An 18,953-nucleotide genomic window follows, 5' to 3' on the forward strand; every position below is an offset into this window, starting at 1 on the left:
AATAATAATATTATTAAAATTTAAATAACAATAACAATAATCATTTACCAAAACAAATTTATGCTAAGGGTATTCTAGTCATTTTAGTTTTTCCATTATGCTATTACACCTCTATTCCATTCAACCAAACACAAGATTACTATTACGCCTCTATTCCATTACATTCAACCAAACAGTGGATTAGCTATTACACCTCTAATCCAATACACCTCTAATCCCAATACACCTCTAATCCAATATACCTCTAATCCAATACAGCGAACCAAACGCACCCTTAGCAATTTTTTTTAAAGCAGATGATTATTGTTATTGTTATTAAATTTTAACAAAGATTATTATTAAAAATAATTTAATAAAAATAATAAATAATTTAACCATATTTTAACATAATTATTATTAATATAATTTTTAATAATATGAATTAAAAAATCATAATATATAATACTATAAAAATAATATATAATCTACTTTATGAATTTTAAACTGTAATATATATTTAATATACTAAAATATCATTAGTGAAATAAATAATTTAATTATTCTACTAGGTTGAAAAGCTCTTTTAATTATTTGTCATTTTGGTTTTCTTTGAAAATTTCTTCATTGATCCTAGCCCAAGCCGTGTTTGAAGATGCCTGTAAAGCTAAAAAAAGCCATGTCTTTAATGTATTTTTAGGAAAACAAAAAGAAAACGACATATTTTTATTAATTACTTTTTCTCATAAAAGCTAATTAAAATTTCAATTTTTTTTACTCTCCTTCTTGTTATTTCTTTTATTTGAATTTGATTTTAGTTTAATTCTATATTTTAATTTCATATTCAAAAGTGTGCCAATCATATTCGATAGCCCCTATCTAATCATATTCATTTTCAATCATTTTTGTGTTTGAACTCAATTTGTTCCTTTGTTTGAATAATGTTTTTATTTGAACAAGGGAAAGTAAAAAGCATGAAGTATCCCGTACTAGAAGTATATAATAACATTTTTTTGAATAACATTTCTATTTACTATAGTTGTAAGACTAAAAGTATATAATAAGCTACCAGACTACAAAAGAAGCTGCCCATTTAATGAATCCAAACTACATTACCAGGAAGAAAAATCCTACAAACTCAACCTGCTTGCCTGCCTGTCCTTCCTACCTTGTACTTTGCTATTGACAATCTTATTTCAAGGTTCAATTACTAACAGAGGCTGCAAAGATGACAAAAAAGAACGCCTGAGCAACAGAAAACTAAGACAAAAAGGACAAAAACAATCAAATTTACTTCAAATCCACAATTCAATACCCATCCATCCATCCATATACATTATTTGGAATCAAGGTAGCAAAGAATACTCACTGTATCAACGTTGACTGCTTTGCCATCTTTTACAAGGATCTCGACTATGGTTCCTAATTGATCAGCCTATTGAAACAATGATTTTTCATCTACAGTTAGCTACATAAAGAGACAATTTGACAATTTCAATAAACTATGGATGCAACAGATCAACATATTGATTAAGGGCTGTACAACAGATTACAGTGATACTGCAACTGCCAAGTGCAGTAATTATGGGCGGTAATCGCTAATTGGCCAAACAAACTAAAATGCAGCTATCAGGCTGGTTGATGAGAATGCTCCAAGAGGAAGAACTAATATGGAATCTATTTAATACTAAGTCTCTTTAAGGTTAAAGTTTAATCAAGCAAGCATGAATGTTCAATAAAAAAATGGAAAACTAACTGGCCATTTAATTGAAACCTGCAGCAGAGTATCCTTATAACCAAAAAGTACCAGTCAAGCTTGCTTAAGTTTCTATTCAGCATTGACCTTAGGGCCTTACACATTCAAGAATCCTAAAGATCTGAGCCAACTACACGAATCTTTTCCTTCCATTTAGCCTCTGTTAAAGCATTCTCTTGTCCCACACTTAAATTTCATTTCTTTTTTATCTAGATATTAAAAATCATTTTTCAACAGAAAGCATCTAAACCATGCTTATGACTAAATTCATTAAAGCATCCTTTCTCCCAGTTTATATATGATTGCATCAACTTTAATTTTTTTTTTCTTTAAAGTCATTCTCATTCTATCTTTTTTTTGGGGTATTTTTGCTTATATCCGTTTCAATGTTTCCATTTGGATCACAAGCTACGTGTGCACATTTTCTCCACCTAAACACAAAAGGCACTGTTACTATTAATCTAAAGAAAGTATTTAACCAATTTGTAGTACTAACCAATGGTTTTTCGTAGTACTAAACGTTTCCTCTATGAATTTTAAAACACCTAAAGCAGAGACCAAACCTGAAATCTATGCCTTTCAAAAAGTGGTCTCTGCACAAACTGATTCCTCTACTAACAATGGGGAAACTTTCTTCTAATGGATCTAAAATTTTAATGTTCTCACCCCATTTCACAAGCCTGTCCAAAAATTCTGCTGCAATACTTTCCTGTCAAACAAATAACAAGCTTTGCCTCGTCATGAATTGGAAATAGAAAAAAAATATAACAAAATCGACGAAGACATGCTACAGGCATAGTTCAAGAACTCGTGGTAGCAGAATCTTTCCCTTTTTGGATCTAATGTGTGACTTTGACTTGAATCATAATAACAGTAATTTTCATCCAACCACGTTCCCATACAAGAAGAGTTTTGAAGTTATGAGTGAGGAGAAATATAATCCTATTTTAGGAGCTTATCATAAAAAAAGAAAAGGTACCCTTTAGGGAGATGAAGATGAAGGGCGAATGCACCCTTGATTTAGGGATAAATGTTGGAAGAAATCTAGAGTAAAAATTTGGGGAGAAGAAAGCAGGCTATTTTGAGGATAAATTTTAGGCGTGTGGTGTTGAATAACAATTCAAAGGCCCCACCCGTGAATACTTATTACAACAGCTGAGGGAATATAAGTATAATAGCAAAGCTGTAAAGTTACCTAAACGATGAACTAAACTTAAAAATTACTATAACAGGCGGAATAGGGCAGAAATAAAATTGCAATTCCATCCAACCAAGCCGTTGAACTTATCCTTCACTAAAATCACAAAATTCTTAACCACTCGGCATTTAATTTTAATCAAGGTGTTATCTTAAAGAAAAAGGAGAATTCAAGGTGTCATTGACATATTTTAATTTTATTTCTCTTTTAAAGTGAGAGATTAGCTAGATTCGAGGCAGTGCACAAAAGTTTTGGCCTGACGTGAGGATGCACGCCTCCACATATATCTAATTGTACAGAATTATTTATAAAACTAATAAAAACTACGAAATTACAAAAAGAACCCAGAAGAAAAAAATCTCCCTAATATCTACACTTTTTCTACTTCCGTTGAACAGTCGTAAACAAATCGAGTCTCCATCTTTCTTTCTTCACTAACAAATTTAACCAGTTTTTTGGGAGTTAAATAGCTTGAAATCGATGGCAGGAATGAGATTGTCGCCGGAAGAGTCTACGGAAGCTAACCAACATCTTCAGCTTCCGCAGCAACAGCTGCAGACCGGTCGAGAAGCGGCTTCCGATGACGACAGGTCGGTGGCTGCAGATTCATGGTCTATAAAGAGCGATTACGGAAGCACACTTGATGATGAGCAGCGCCACGCTGATGCCGCCGAAGCCCTGTCCTCCGCTGCCAACTTCCGTCCCGCCTCTGATTACAGGTTTCTCTTTTAGTTATTCTATTTGTCTTCCGGTTTTGCCTTTTTTTTTTAAATATTAATCTTTGGCTAGTTTTTGAGTTTGATAGTCCATAAACAAGTGCTTTCGAGTTGTAGAAAGTGAATTCGGTGCTTACTTTCTTACTTTTATTTATTTATTTATATATGTACATGTATGTATTTTTTAGGAGTGAATTTTAAGCTTGAGATTTGATCTATTGACAATTTAAAATTTCTTTGCGAGAAGATGAAATGAATATTTAATTATCTTGGTTTAACTTTCTTAGTTTGACTTTTGGATTGGAAAATTTCATAGTTTATTTGACCTTAATTATTGCTTGTATTAGTGTGATTTTTATATTATTTCAAAAAATTATACGTGGATCAGTGCTATGGAAATGAAAAGAAAAGTTATTGATATGATCAATCTATAGAAATTTTAGTTCTATACAGCCAAAAGGTTAAGAGTTCTACATTTCAATATATAATTATTTATCGTTATAGATAAATGCAATCAAGAAACAAGTTCTTTTATTCTAGTATGGTTCTTTTGCCTTTTTCTTTCCCCAGCTATAAAGCAATAGGGAATACTACAAAGAAAAATCATATATGATGGAAATGTGCTGATGAGTATAACGGAATACCAATTCAAACATATTTGTTCCATGCAAATGTAAAAGAAATTATGGATTTTGTTCTCTATGTAATTTCATTTTTAATCGTTCAAGAATATTATTTCCTTTTATATCCCAAAACACGTTATACTTTTTATGGCAAGTAGGAAAGTTGACAATGAAATGGGGGCTTATTAGTTAAATTTTCAGGATTTGGTTTTGATAGGTGGAATTATAGGACAATATTATTTTAACCCATTGCTAAAGAAGTTAAATAGTTTATATTAATCATTGCCTGTATGATTTTTATTGTACGTACAGTTCCGACAAGGACGAACCAGATGCAGAGACATCAATGCTTGGTCTTCAGAGTTACTGGGATGCTGCATATCTTGATGAGCTTGCCAATTTTCGTGAACATGGTCACGTTGGTGAAATTTGGTTAGCATTACCTTAACTATGTTAATTTGCCTTCAAGCTGGGCATTATATTTGTACTAATAGCCAAAATGTTTTTATCAGTTATCACATAAGCATGTAATCTGTGTGTATAAATATATTAAATGGAATTTAATTTGACATGCATTTTCATGGTTGCCCCAATGACCCTTTGACTTGATACCTTCTTTGAGTTGGTATCTGTGCCTAGTTTAATAACTTTTCTTATAGCAAAAGGATTGTAAAACTTTTATTTGTGCTAATTTAATTTCAAAACTTGTAGTTAATCTCTTCACTGTTTTACCTCTCTTTCCATAGGTTTGGAACTGATGTCATGGATACTGTTATTTCTTGGACCAAAAGTTTGTGTACTGATGTTTCTCAAGGTCACATCCCGAATCATGTTGGAGAGCCCAAGCCGCAGTCTGTTGAACACGATGAAAAGTATTTGTCTTGCTGGAGTGTACTTGACATTGGCACGGGAAATGGTCTGCTCCTTCAGGAGCTTTCTAAGCAGGGGTATAATCTAAGACTTTGCCTGTAGCTCTGGTATTTTATGCTACTAATATCAGTTCAAGTAAAATAATTTGTGGTCTTTAAGTGAAACAATCAGTTTGCTTGCATATTGTTATTGCTATTGCTCTACTGGTATTTTATAAGACATATTTTTGCTAGTGTCATAACATGAGCAGATAAGAGGTGCTCTTAGTCTTATGATCTTCAATTTAGGTTGGCCTTGGCCAAAATATTATAAGTGATAATGGATATGAATGAATATTTCCTGAAGAAAAGGACTCTGTTTTACCTAAAGATGGACAAAGTTTTATTATGATTGTGAAACAATATAGATATATAAAGAAACCCTGGTAGGTAACTAATATTTGAATAGGGCAATGTAGCCATCCTGCCTGTATAACTTGATAAATGAACCATTTAAATAACTAGAGAACATTTTTCCTGTTTATAATTGCTTGTATATATTTGAGGCTTAATTGCAAAAGGTGTCCCAAACAATGGGCCAAATTCTAAATTGATCCCTAAACTTCAAAATATTCACATTGAATCCTCAAACTAAAGTATCGTTTTAATCAGGTCCTTCAATGAGTCTAGTTATCAGCATTGGAATTAAATGTGAAATTGGACCTGCCATGGTTCTTTTATTTTTTTTGGAACATGTATGGGTTAATAAATATTCTTTGACTATTTCTGTTATTCCATTGTGTATCACTTCAGTGTTGGTTAATCTATATAGTTGTAGTTGAACTAAATGGATTTAAATAATACATTTAGGCATTGGGTAAACTTTCTGAAAAATTTATAGGTGAATAAACAAAATTTTCTTTTTATTATTGCTTTGATGGTAATGGTCAGGTGAATTTGCTGCACTTCTTAATTCAGGTTCACAGATTTAACTGGAACTGATTATAGTGAAGGAGCAATTGACCTTGCTCGAACCCTAGCTGATCGAGATGGATTTTCAAACATCAAGTTTCTGGTATGGATGGAATTCTATGAAATCTAACTGAATCTAAGTACAGGCTGTTTTTGTTCACCCTTTAAAAGAAATTAGTATTATCATGTTCTATGAATTGAAGTGCTTATCTCTGATTTGAAATGAATTGCTGTATGGTTTCTTTATGTGTGCATTTTTTTATTCCCATTCTTTGTATATTTATTTACACTTGCTTATACATCACATTGTCTTGGTTCTTACTTTTGATTCTTGTTTAATCTTTGGATCTTCCTCATCCAATTGTCTTAGATCAGATGACAAGTTTGCTTTTATTGCATCTATTACTGAGAAACCATTGAACCCATAGGCAATTTGCTTACCTTGCACTTATCAACCATTCTTATTTTTAGATATTTGTTTGATCTTTAAAACTTTCTCAACCTCTTGAGGGGTGCTATAAACCAAAATATAACGGCTTGGGGAAGTTAGGGCCTTCTATGCAGTCCAAAATACAAATTTAAGATCCATTTGTGAAGAAAACCGGATATTGAGACTTTGAACACCTGTCTGAGAGATTAGGATGGAGATGTAGGTTTCTTATGAAGAAACAGGAGCATTCAAAACATTCTGGGTTGAAATTGAATTCCTACATAATTGATCACTCTCTTAATGCTCAACTGTTCTCAAAGCACCTTGACCGTTGCTATTTCATTTGGTCCTTAGGTTGATGATATTCTTGAGACAAAGTTGGATAGACAGTTTCAACTTGTCATGGATAAGGGGACTCTCGATGCCATTGGCTTGCATCCTGATGGGCCTATCAAAAGGTAATAGTGATTTCATCTCTACTAAAGTATCTCCCTTCATATGCTGTTTCCTCAGTACAGTGATATATATAACAAATAACTGATTATCAGGAAGTTCACATCCATGCAAGTAGAATCTCATGAATTAAATCGTACAATTTGCACTTATGTATATGATATGCATTAGTTTGGATCTTTTTTAGTAGCTCTAGCTTCTACAGTTGTTATCACTTTCTACTTGATCACCTTTTAAGATTTTCTTGAACTTTTTCGTTTCAGGATTATGTATTGGGATTCAGTTTCAAAGTTGTTGGCCCCCGGTGGAATATTAGTAAGCACCTTACAGGCTTGTTTATGGTTTTATTTTATTTCATCAAAACTTCTGTGGTGAAATGAGATCCATTGCAATCAAAGCTCGAGCTTGAGTAGTACCTCTTTTTATATATACACGCACATATACACATGCCCACTCACATTCCAATTGTGTACATATACAAATAAAAGTCAAAATTCCAATTGCGCTCACTAGTTTTGCTCAAGCCAAGGTTTCGTCTCCAGCTTTCTTGACTACTTGGATAAGTTCAAATATTCTTAAATTCAATCCTTAGTATAGCTTTGACAAGGCTAGTATCTCAGTGTGAGAATTGAATTTAAATGAATTTACAGTACCGCCTATGTTACTGGGCCTTATATATGTCTTATGCAAGTATGTGTCTGAGCCGGGTATCTTCAATTCTTTTTCTAGGTTATTCTGAGTTTGGAGGGTCATTTCTTTCTCGTACTCTTATCCAAAAATGTGTTAGATATGAGTACTTAAAGAAAAATGAAGAGTTGGAGCAACATGTATTACTCTTTGTAGATTGAGCAATTTTATTTTTAATGATGTTTGTAGGTGATTACATCTTGCAACCATACAAAAGATGAATTGGTCCAAGAGGTGGAAAATTTCAATCAAAGGAACATTGCAATATCCCAGGAGCCAAGTGCAACGAAGGACCAAGAGACACACAGAGATCATCCCCCGTTTCGATATCTGAATCATGTTCGGACTTATCCTACATTCATGTTTGGTGGATCTGTGGGATCACGTGTTGCCACTGTTGCGTTTCTAAGGAACTAAATTCAAAGCTTCGGTCTTTTGTCATGAACGGACTTCACTTTTTTGGATTGTCGTGGTTGAAAATGGTTAAGGATCATGCATGCTGATTGGGACTGGATAGATAGACGTTTGAAACTTTTATTTATCGGATTCTTGATTATGTTTTATTTCCATGAAAGATACTGGTGTAGCTTGTGGTGGGATTATCCTAGGCAATTGTGTACCATACGTGGTGTAAGGGTTATGCAATTGATTACCAATCATGCCTGCCTTTTGAGTTTTGATTCCATGTGCTTCTGTTGCTTGTTTAGTTTCTTGACCGGTAGAGTGATAACAGGAAATTTGAGACAATCCAATATATATTGCAAAATTAAGGTGTTTCATTAATTTGTTTTCCTTGTATTCTTGTCTGATTCGAATCTTGAATCTTCAATTTTGAATTTTGAACGTCCACAAGCGTTTGAGGGGGAGGAAATCCCATATGGATAGCAAAGGATTGAACTCCGTTTTCTATGGAAAAAACTGGTACAGAAACATGATGAAATAAAAAAGAAGATAAAACTCACATTAAATGCACATGTTGCATAAAATTACCTCAATTAATTTTGAAGTAAAATAGATTTTTTTATTTAATACATTATATGCACATGTTGCATAAAATTTTAAATTTTATTTGATAAAATGCAAAATTATTTAATACGTCTCACTAAACTGTTTTTATAAAATTTATTTATTTTATTGATTATTACAGAAAATTGAAACTTTTAAAATTTTATTTTAGGCATTTAGCTAGTAAAATAATATCATCTCTCATTTGTCATTTCTTAGGTAAAAAAAACTAGACTTGGAGAAGCGAGCTTAATGGTTAAAATTTTTCCTTTAATCAAAATGATAAGGGAACGAAAGAAGAAAAAAAGCATTTTTATTGAAATATATTATTTGTTAAAGTTTAAAAGCAAATTTAATCAAAATGATAATTAAAAGAAAGTATGGTACAATTGCTATAAAAGTATTTTTCCAAGTATGATTTAATAAACAAAATGCAATATAATAGACTAAATGTTATATTTGAAATTTTGTTTGAAAAATATATTAGATAATCATTCTTTCGTTTTAGTTTACTAAAATAAATTGAAGTGATTATGTATGCAAGAAAATTTAAGGGAAATTTAAAGAATTAGTATTGAAATTACTTTCTATATTCCTAAATCCTGACAGGCTGAGAATATAAAATTAATTTGAAATTTAATTATGAGAATCCCAAGAAAATTAATTTGCTTGAACCAAACATACCCTAGAAGTTAAAACATGTGTAAAACTAAGATTTGTATATGGTTTACATAATTTAACAAATCAACATTCATAAATTAGCAATATAATTGTTTTGATCACACAACACGAAACAATAACCAAAGCATAAATAAGAACACACTACTCGAAAACAAGAGTTGAGAGGTATATTTTTTGAAGACATAGTAAGATACTGAACTGAAATCTACAACACTTAAGACACAAGAAGCAATTTAAGGTTATACAGTATCAAGTTCTTTGCCAAGCTTGCCACCAAGCTTGCCACATGCAAGTTTTGCATCTCTTCAGTTGGAAAAGAAGGGAAGAGAAAATGATAATAGATAAACTAGCAAGACCAGAGGGATGAAAGAGGCTTCCCTTTCTGACAAGTCACGACATGTTCCAATACGATCTCCTCCACTTGTTTTTCCACATCTTCTATGCACTGGGAAGCATCTATCATCTGCAATCGTCGCATGACATTTTAAAACAAGCATCATTTTGCTAGCCATTGTTCAAACCCCAATAGAACCCATCAAAGCAAAACTGGTTTTTCCGGTTTCTAGCCATTTCATTAGTTTTTCAGTTCAACCTATATGATTGAACTGCCAGACCAACCAGTTCCCTGTTCAATAGGTTGGTCCAGTCCTGTCTTTTAATTACTTCAACTAACCATGGCATCTTGTTGCTATTGCTATATGGCATGAGATGAAATAAAGTATTACCTTCCATGAAGAATCTTCAAGAAGCTTATAGTGTTGTGCAACTTTCTTCTGAAACTCGAGCTGCTCGTATCTCTCACCTCCGTAGCCTCCTCTTTCTGCAGCTTTCTAATAAATATGAAACAATATTTTCAGTTTACATATAATATTTTCTGAAGTTTTCACCAGCTTTAACATAACTAACCTCGGGCGGTATATCAAGGTACACTACCAGATCTGGAGCTATTAGCCCATTCTCTGGTGCCTGTAAGAAAAGACCTTAGTTGTTGTCAACGACCATGGTAAGCAATAACTTAATATGTGAGAAGCAGCTAGTTCTTTTGGCAGTTTGCCTTTACCTTACACCATTCGAAATCAAGTCCTTTAGCAGATGAGAAAGCGACTCCAGAATAAGAGTAACGGTCTACTATAAGGGTGGTTCCAGCTTTCAGTTTTGCTTCCATCATTGATCTGCAAACAAATAGTAGATTTAGGACTTCATCTTATACTGCAAATAATTATCGAACATATGCACATGCAGATACTGGATTCATTTAGGGTATTCTTGGTGAAGTGGAAAAGTATCAAGAAAGCAATGGTAGATTGGAAAAGTTGAAAGAAAATAAATTTCAAGTGTGGTTGGTAGGAAAAAGAAGTGAGAGGAAATCAGAAACGAAAGACAACTATCTTCCATCACAATGCACAGAAACAAAAATTATTCCGATTTGGAATAATAAGAGGAGAGAGAACGGAATAGATACAAATCAAATATGAATATTTACAATATTTGCATTTTTAAAAATTTTATTTTCTTTTCTCTCAGTTTTCATTTCTGTCAAACAATTGATATGTACCAAATTGCAAGTTATGAGACTTGAATCCCATATAGGGAAGTATGGGATTTCTTTGTGAGGATGCTCAACAACTAGTTTTTGGAGTGTGGTTCTCCAAAGGTCCATCAATTGGTACCAAAGCCAGCCATCATGTCTCTCAATTGCAGTTGTGCAGCTCTAATGGTGACATTGATATTGCAGTGTTCTGCCAGGGCTATATTAAGTTAGCAGAATGCCAACCCGTGTGCCAACCAAAACTGCAGAACATGGTGGACTATCATGAGCCTATTGCTCGGAATTGGACTTAGATCTCACATAGGAAAGTATGAGATTTCCTTTTGGGATTTATATAGACCTAGATTCTCCAACCTCAACTGCTAGCTTTTGTAGTGTGGTAGTTCGAAGGTCCATATCAGCAATGGATGGAAATAATTTTTCTTCTTTCTACTTTTTTCCTCTTCTAACTTTTCATTTTGCTTACCTGCAAAGTCTTAATGCTATTTCAAAACGAGCATAGGAACATACAAGTGGTCCATATGCATAACACATACCAAGAATTAAAGTCAGACATAGAAATATGCTGGTAGAAGAAGTAATGCCATGCATCATATTCCAATAAGATCGTTTAAAACATGTCATCAGATTAGATTGTCTGACTTGCTTAAAAGCCTAGAAAGTTTTTGTAATTCATCGGATAAATATTCAAATAAGATCGTTTATTCAGACTACTCTATTCCAGAAGTGCTATTTTGTCAACTAATGCAAATATTGGCCCACTTGTCCTCCTTGCAGTGTGACTAATCAAGAACACATGAACATAGTCAATGGATTGTCTAAATCCATGTTTTGGTGAAGTTGCTCACATTCACAAACTTAAAAAGTGTATAATTCTATGCTATGTTGCTCCAACTCTTTATTTGTTTCTATATACCCATGCCTAACACAAATGTCCAATACATACTTGGACTATGGGAATATGATCCTTTGAGGAATCTTCAAACACAAGAAAGTCTAAGAAAAAATTGAACATGACCATGTTGGATACATACCAAGGCCCAGCACTTACACCTAAGTCCATGTAGCATTAGCTTATAAGTGCAACATCAAGCAAACAAAGATGCTTGTAAGCCCCTGCAACAATCAATTTACTCAAAGGTATGACGGCTGATAAATACAAAAGGTGCTAAGACAATTGTATCATACAAGGTGCAAGGCAATTATAAAGCACTCACCTCAATAATGCAATGGACTTGCAAATGAAAACAATCATATAACATCCACATTATACCAAATGGCCTTTGCGATATATCTTTTCGGATCATAAACATTAGAAAGTTAAATTCATTTCCAGTCTAATGTATAAAGCTAAACGTTGGTACAAAATTAGCATTTTTATTTTCCTTAACTTCCATCTTGACTAGATTAATTAAATTCATTTCCAGTCTAATGTATAAAGCTAAACGGTGGTATAAAATTAGCATTTTTAGTTCCCTTAACTTCCATCTTGACTAGATTAATAATCTTCTATATTCCTCCAGTCTCTAAAAGGGTACAATACCTTCATAAAGTGTACCCCTTTTTAAAGAGGTTTTTGCTTGTTTGTGCCTTTCCTAGGCGCTTACGCATTGCCTTGACAATACATGCACTGTCACGTCATTCAATATTGTGACTGCATATGACATACAACTTTAACATTAAATGAAGGTCCAATATAGAGAAGTAACACCATTTTGATCCAAGATGATACTTCGCCATGTACTTGGCTGTGAAAAGAACGCAAATGCCAAATCCAAGAAGACAAACGCAAAGTCGGAGCAGCGGTAGGTAAAAGGATCATCCTTTCGCAATGATAGCAATGATAGCAAAGAAACAAGCTCCAACATAAATAACCAAATCAGATGCTAAAACCTCAAAGATTGCAAAACTTGTTGACAAATGCAGTATTGCAAATCCGAGAAGAAGACCAAGATATGAGCACAAGGAGATGGGAGATGGGTCAGTGCAGCTTAAAGGATTTTTCCTCCCACCAATATGGCTAACAAAAGTTCAAATTAAAAGAATTAAACCACAAACTGAAGAACTTCATAGATTATGAACTTTGTTGAGAATGTCATAAGCTATGTTACTCAGACTCGGTATAACCACTGAATACATGTACATGTTTGACACAGCCGCATCAGGTACCACCTTACAAGATCAAATCACCATAACCTTATAAAAAATGTGTCAGAAATGGGAACCACAAGAAATGTAATGAGTCCGAGGAACATGGTAAGGACGACATACCTATCAAGAACTACAAAAGATTCACTACAGCATGTGATACAAGTATTTCCTACTAGCAAACTTTTTCTAGGGAAGAAATCAATGCAAAGCATAAATGTGAAAACAAACCTCTTCTCCCACCGATTTGCACTGAAAAGTAGATGGATTGTGTGGTCATCCAACTGGGATTTATTAGTCAGATATGCCGATATCATCTGCCCAACGCTTGTAGTTCTGTCGGGGAATCGCCATAACTCGACTGAATGCCCCATACCCTCTAAATACGAAAGCAGCTTCCCACATTGTGAAGTTTTACCACTACGATCCAATCCTTCAAAAACTACCAAGGCACCTCTAGATTCATTGCTTGCACCCATCAGGTTACAATTATTACCATTCTCCATTCTAATTGACCTAACTGAACGCTTGCAAGAAATATTCAATCCCAAATTCAATGACCTCCTCACGGCCAAAACTCCAAAATTCCTGGAACCCAACTAGTGATAAGATTAAAATCTCAAATAAAAGTGAGTTTTTATTACAATTTAAGAGCGTCTTTATTTACTGTTCCATTTGCGGAAAAGTGAAGAAAGAACAATTTTTTCAAGGATCGAGTTTCACAATGTTTATTTATTTATTTTTTTGAAAAAATTGAACTTTCACCTTGTGCAGACAACTATGGAGTGCAAGAAATAGAAAAGAAAATGTAAAAAAAAAAATACTTACAGACTTGGAAACTCTAAAAGTGCAGGCATGTGTCATGCCTGCAATCAACAAAATTACAAACAAATTGAAGAATTAAGCAATGGAATCTAATAGTTTGAAGCTTCATTTAAAAGGAAAAAAAAAATACTAACTTGAGTAGCTCGTGAAACTTGAGCTCAAACACAAAAAATGAAGCTTGAAGTTGAGCATACAATTCAAGTTCGTTTTTACCAAGTAAACAAACCTAACCAAGCAATTCAGTATTTTTTTCTCAAGTTGAACTTGAGCCGAACCTCGAGCTTCGAGTTTCAGGTCAAGCTCGGTCTGGTTAGACTTAGACCCCTAAGCCCCTCTCCCTTTCCATTGTCTTTTTCAGTCTCAAACTTTCTCAGTTCCTCAATCTCTCATTCATTCATTTGCCTATCAATACTTATATTAGTTTCACACACTTTCATAACTTCATATATAATTATATTTTAACAATTTCACTATTGTATATAATAATCTATTCATATAAATCATTATATATATATATTATATTTTGAGTACATTGAAAATATATAACCATCTAAAAATATATATTAATAAAAGATCATATTCTCTATTAAAATGTCAGGAATAATGGATCAATTCAAAATTTAACATGCACACTGAGCTTATTTTGTCTAATTCAACAATTAGATTGCTAATATTAATAGTATACAAAGTTTAAAAAATGTATAAAATTAATAAAATTTTACATGTATCTCTCCTTATAAATATTATATGCGGGACACTATGCTCACTATACCAATTAATTTTTAAATTCAAACTGTTTACAAATCCACCTTACCTCAATGAAAATTAAAATGTAACAGCTGAAAAAAAAAAACTCAACACAAAGAAATGATCTCATTTTTTGAAAAAAAAATAATAAGAGAGGAAAATTAATGCAGAAATATCACACAAATTCATACAAAAATATCACACATGAGATTACGGAACAAAGATCCATAAAAAAAACCCAGAAATTTTGAAGAAAAAAGAGTACCTACCTGAGATGAAATGCAGCCATTAGAGAGAAAAAGAAAAACAGAAAACGAGAGGGTTTTGATGGGGAAAACTATGGAGACTTTATAAAAAGCGAAACCATTGCCCGCGCAAGACAAAAAGACCAAATTACCCTCTTTGACCCAATTGGCCAATTCTCTCGCTCCTTTGTGTCCTCGTTTCTTTCTCGAAAAATTCCTCTAGGGTTTTTAAAAATGGCAAATAACAGCAATAAAGAAGAACCAAACACTGCTCCAAAGCCTAATCATTGGTACAATATAAGTTTGGGGTCTTCTTTCAAAGATCAACAACAACCTTCCTCCAAATTCTGCACTTTACGATGTAAGTTCTCGTTGTTGCTCTTAATTTTTTTTTTCTCAGGGTTCTGTTTGGTTTCCTAGAAAACGAAGAAAAAGATAAGACTATTGATGAATATTCGATATTATTTTCTTTTTCTAGTTTGGTGTTTGATTAACACTCTAAAAGAGGAATTTGATTAGTGTTGTATATTCATGTTCTGCTATATCCAGAATTGCAAATCATTGAGATTTAAGCTTCAATTTTCGTTTTGTGTTTCGCGATCCTTTAATATATAATTAAAAGGAAAAGTAGTCATTCAATCCATTGAATTGGAATATCGTTGATTGTCATCTCCAGCAGTGAATCTCCAACTTTGAGATTTCAGGTTTGGTGTTTGTGAGATTAGTACTTTCTCCATTAGCTAGGAATTATACTTCTAGGCTATGTTACTTGGTCTAAGGTGTGTGCCGGATGCGAGTATGTATCTTTCACTGATACCGTTAAATTTTCAAGTTTCTATGCCTTTCTACTGTTATATCCCATACCTATATTCAATATGGGGGTGTATCTGGCATGGATATGGTGAGCTTTTTCTATTTTCCATGTATTTGGAATGTTATATCCCATACCGATATTTCAAATCTGAGGCATCACATCTTTTGTTTGATTTTGTTCCAGATGAATTTAAACCAGCATCAATTGATAAAAGTCAACCAGGATTACTCCACAAGGCAAAGGATAATCGAGTTAAAGTAGAATTTGAAAACAATCAGCATGGAAAACCCAAGGTGACATTTGAGGGTGCCAGTGAAGATTACAAGGATAATGATGCGGTTTTGTTCTTCAACGGTGAGACATTCCGGTTGGAGCGTTTACACCGAGCTGTGAAGCGGTTGAGGCATGTTCGGCAGCCTGGCGAATCTGCATCCATGGTTATGTCAGCCGGCCCTACTATGGAGTCTTATTCACCTCCACCTCCTAAAGGAGTGAAGCCAGAATCGTCGAACAAAGTCCCGGTTCCATCGTTGCCTGTGAGTTTACTTTACCCTGCAATCTTATGCATCTTTTGAGGCGTTGCTGTTTTTAGCAAGATCTATAATTATATTTTCTATTTGTTCTGTTCTCGATGTGGTTTACAGCTTCAGGTGGAGCGCATCAATACATCTGACTTCACGAGCAGAGGTGAGGTTCTTTTTTGTTTATGAGATGCTAACATAGTTAAGATAGGCCTTCATTGTTATGATTTTACTGGTTTATTTGAATTGTCAGTTGAAACTTAAACCATCCTAATGGAAGCCTAATTAAAGGAGATAGTTTCTTCTATCGGAAAGAAGGTACCTGGCTAGGGTAGGAAGTTTCTCGTGCTTAATGTCTTGAGTGAAAGAATAGTTTGCTCTTTCTTTTATCATATATTCTAGCTTGATGAACTTTATAAAGTCTTTCTTGAACAAAGAACGCACTTTCGGGACATCTAAGGAAAGGTAGCGTTTACTGTCTGTCATTGTCGATTAAGCCTTCCTAGTGAAAGCCTGATTCGTATTAAACCTTCTGTCGGAAATAAGGTACCCGGCTAGGTTAGGAAGTTTCTTGTGTTTTTGTGTTTTTCTCAAAAGAATAGGCACTCTCGAGACATCTAAGGGAGGGTAGCATTTACCGTACATTGTTGAAAGCCCTTTTTGGAATCCCTTCTGCTAGATGTACTAAGAATTGAATAAAAGACAATTATCTTTGCTCATTGACAAAATCATCTGGGCACCTGAATTTTCGCAGATACATTAGCAACTTTGTATTTGAAGAATTTGTTGTTTTTAGTCAATTTATTATTTAAACCATGCAAATTACTTTCATTGCTCATATTGCAGAATCCAGAAAGGAGAACTCCGAGTTCCCTACGTCAATTCCAAATCAACCAACTGCATCACCAGATCCTAAAAATTACGAATCAGAAGAACAGGTGGATATTGTCAATGACGACGATGATAATGATGGTTTGGGGGCAGTTAAAGAAGATGATGCTTCCGAGAAGGTTTCAACTGGTTTCAATTTTGAGTTACCACATCAAAAGGACATGGATGATGAGATCGCGGATGTAGATCTAAGTGATGATGAAGAAAAAGCAGGAGGGAATGCAGCTGAAGCTCTTCGAGCTCAGGTCAATGCAGAAGAGAACGAAGAACATACTTCGAGCTCGAGCAGTAGCAGCGGAAGTGAGAGTAGTGGTAGTGGTAGCGGGAGTGGAAGCGGGAGTGGAAGCGGGAGCGAGAGCAGTAGTGATAGTGAAAGCAATAATGATGGGGATTCAGTCATCTCTGTTTAAGTGGTTAAACCTAGTAATTGTTTTACACTATGCTACTCGAATTGGGGGTGAGTATTGAAAACAGGTATGTTTTCTTATATGGGTATACTCAAATTTTTTTTAAAGTTCCTTCTTATGTTTGGTGAATCACGCCTCATATTTGTCATATACAGGTGCCATACAAGGTTAACTCTGAGAAAATGAAAAGTCGGAACATCATGATGGACCCAGTTTGGCATTGCTATCGAATGACTCGTTGGTAAACTGGGGTTCAAATATGTGAACATTATTTACTATTATTTAGCATTGCAATTAATTAAAATCTTCATAAAGACATGAATGGAATCAAGTTCTGGTTTTAGTCCAAATGATTCATTTCTCGAAACTTGTTACCAAACCCAATGTTAGGGGTGATAAAAAGAATTTTTGCACCCAGTGAGTTCCGATTCACCCCAATCCGATACGAACTTTCTTTTTTTTTTTTTTTTTTTAAATCAAGTTTTAGGTTGGATTGAGTTGTTTATTATTATTATTATTATTATTATTTGGGTTTAGAGTTTTAGGAAAAAAATGTTCAGCCTGTCCGGACATGTTTATAAAGTAGTCCTTTTTAATTTTATTATTATTTTTAATGATTTTAGTTACAATTGTATAAGAATTTATCACATATATTTTATATTTTGGTTGTAATTTTGAATTTTATAAGATTTATAATATATTATTTGATCTAATTTTGTAAAAGATAACATGTTATATAGAATATTTAAAATTTAGGGGTGGGATTAGAAAAGCTATTTTGGGATGAAGATGAAAATTTTAAATAAAATCAAATTAGAGAGGTTGGGGGTGGGGTGAACAAAAATTGATCTTGTCTCGTTGTCATCCCTACTCAATGTCTATCAAAGTAAATCAAATTCAATCTCTACTTAATTTAAAAAAAAATATTAGCATATATTTAAGTGGTTTTTGTTAATTTAGAAATAAAATATTTTTATTATAAAAATTACAAACAAAACAAAAATAAAAAATCGAATTAGAGTACTTCATATAGAGTCGGTTTATTTCTTTAGCTGAAAAAAAACTTTTTATTGCATATTTCAAAGTTACTTTTGGCTAATTTAGAAATTAAATATTTAATTTTCTATTATAAAAATCTTTTGTAGCATATTTTTAAATTAGTTTTATTGATTTACAAATATAAGATTTATTATAAAAAAGTTACAAACAAAATAAAAATAAAAATTGATTTGTATTAAGTCAAATTCTAATAGAATTCAAAAGGAATTAGAGAATATAAAATTGGTTTAAATTTTTTGTTGGTATCTTAATAACTAAGTTTTTTAAGTAAGATTTAAAATCGTTATAGCCTTACTTCTTTAAAAGGATACAATCTCATTGAATTTTTAGACATCTATCTGTCTAAAACCTAAACAAAAAATGAAATGGAGAAGAGAGTGGATGGCAAATTACTCTGTGGGA

The 18,953-nt window shown here is 33.2% G+C and overlaps 3 protein-coding genes and 1 long non-coding RNA gene across 9 annotated transcripts; 2 read left to right on the top strand and 2 right to left on the bottom strand.

The window, feature by feature from the left end:
* Positions 1 to 974: 974 nt before the first annotated feature.
* On the bottom strand, positions 975 to 2,868 carry LOC107912766 (uncharacterized). The gene is made up of 3 exons (XR_001688284.2): positions 2,399 to 2,868; positions 1,346 to 1,411; positions 975 to 1,196 (listed from the first exon to the last, which is right to left on the bottom strand). It is a non-coding gene; the product is annotated as an uncharacterized lncRNA (long non-coding RNA).
* Positions 2,869 to 2,934: 66 nt separating this feature from the next.
* Positions 2,935 to 8,442, top strand: LOC107912767 (EEF1A lysine methyltransferase 2). Its single transcript, XM_016841078.2, has 7 exons — positions 2,935 to 3,649; positions 4,582 to 4,701; positions 5,016 to 5,216; positions 6,096 to 6,192; positions 6,874 to 6,977; positions 7,236 to 7,287; positions 7,849 to 8,442. Exons 1-7 carry the CDS (start codon positions 3,411 to 3,413, stop codon positions 8,074 to 8,076), a joined length of 1,041 nt encoding a protein of 346 aa, XP_016696567.1. The 5' UTR covers positions 2,935 to 3,410; the 3' UTR covers positions 8,077 to 8,442.
* Positions 8,443 to 9,399: 957 nt separating this feature from the next.
* LOC107912769 (thymidylate kinase) lies at positions 9,400 to 15,011 on the bottom strand. 6 transcript variants are annotated; one of them, XM_016841080.2, is made up of 7 exons: positions 14,884 to 14,981; positions 13,871 to 13,908; positions 13,274 to 13,630; positions 10,406 to 10,517; positions 10,252 to 10,311; positions 10,071 to 10,175; positions 9,400 to 9,808 (listed from the first exon to the last, which is right to left on the bottom strand). In XM_016841080.2, exons 2-7 carry the CDS (start codon positions 13,897 to 13,899, stop codon positions 9,692 to 9,694), a joined length of 780 nt encoding a protein of 259 aa, XP_016696569.1. In that variant the 5' UTR covers positions 13,900 to 13,908; positions 14,884 to 14,981; the 3' UTR covers positions 9,400 to 9,691. The 6 variants fall into 6 exon arrangements, with proteins under 6 accessions (XP_016696569.1, XP_040937313.1, XP_040937312.1 ...); XM_041081379.1 differs by having other exon boundaries at positions 13,274 to 13,641; positions 14,884 to 14,935; XM_041081378.1 differs by having other exon boundaries at positions 13,274 to 13,641; positions 14,880 to 14,934.
* Positions 15,012 to 15,018: 7 nt separating this feature from the next.
* On the top strand, positions 15,019 to 17,842 carry LOC107912768 (ELL-associated factor 2). The gene is made up of 5 exons (XM_041081376.1): positions 15,019 to 15,220; positions 15,857 to 16,209; positions 16,318 to 16,360; positions 17,041 to 17,559; positions 17,648 to 17,842. The coding sequence occupies exons 1-4, from the start codon at positions 15,094 to 15,096 to the stop codon at positions 17,493 to 17,495; spliced, it is 978 nt and encodes a 325-aa protein (XP_040937310.1). The 5' UTR covers positions 15,019 to 15,093; the 3' UTR covers positions 17,496 to 17,559; positions 17,648 to 17,842.
* Positions 17,843 to 18,953: the final 1,111 nt, after the last annotated feature.

The sequence above is a fragment of the Gossypium hirsutum genome, chromosome A11 (genome assembly GCF_007990345.1).
Source record: "Gossypium hirsutum isolate 1008001.06 chromosome A11, Gossypium_hirsutum_v2.1, whole genome shotgun sequence".
Classification (NCBI taxonomy): Eukaryota; Viridiplantae; Streptophyta; class Magnoliopsida; order Malvales; family Malvaceae; genus Gossypium; species Gossypium hirsutum.

What these genes read in the sequence shown, in the direction of transcription:
- LOC107912769 (XM_041081377.1), bottom strand. Translation starts at nt 14,059, where the DNA reads ATGCTCAACTTCAAGCTTCATTTTTTGTGTTTGAGCTCAAGTTTCACG. An exon ending in CTTTTAGAGTTTCCAAGTCT is followed by an intron (nt 13,642 to 13,870) that starts GTAAGTATTTTT and finishes TCTTATCACTAG; the next exon opens with TTGGGTTCCAGGAATTTTGG. An exon ending in ACCTTGATATACCGCCCGAG is followed by an intron (nt 10,176 to 10,251) that starts GTTAGTTATGTT and finishes CATATTTATTAG; the next exon opens with AAAGCTGCAGAAAGAGGAGG.
- LOC107912768 (XM_041081376.1), top strand. Translation starts at nt 15,094, where the DNA reads ATGGCAAATAACAGCAATAAAGAAGAACCAAACACTGCTCCAAAGCCT. An exon ending in CAAATTCTGCACTTTACGAT is followed by an intron (nt 15,221 to 15,856) that starts GTAAGTTCTCGT and finishes ATTTTGTTCCAG; the next exon opens with ATGAATTTAAACCAGCATCA. An exon ending in ATCTGACTTCACGAGCAGAG is followed by an intron (nt 16,361 to 17,040) that starts GTGAGGTTCTTT and finishes CTCATATTGCAG; the next exon opens with AATCCAGAAAGGAGAACTCC.
- LOC107912767 (XM_016841078.2), top strand. Translation starts at nt 3,411, where the DNA reads ATGGCAGGAATGAGATTGTCGCCGGAAGAGTCTACGGAAGCTAACCAA. An exon ending in CAGGAGCTTTCTAAGCAGGG is followed by an intron (nt 5,217 to 6,095) that starts GTATAATCTAAG and finishes TTCTTAATTCAG; the next exon opens with GTTCACAGATTTAACTGGAA. An exon ending in TTTCAAACATCAAGTTTCTG is followed by an intron (nt 6,193 to 6,873) that starts GTATGGATGGAA and finishes TTTGGTCCTTAG; the next exon opens with GTTGATGATATTCTTGAGAC.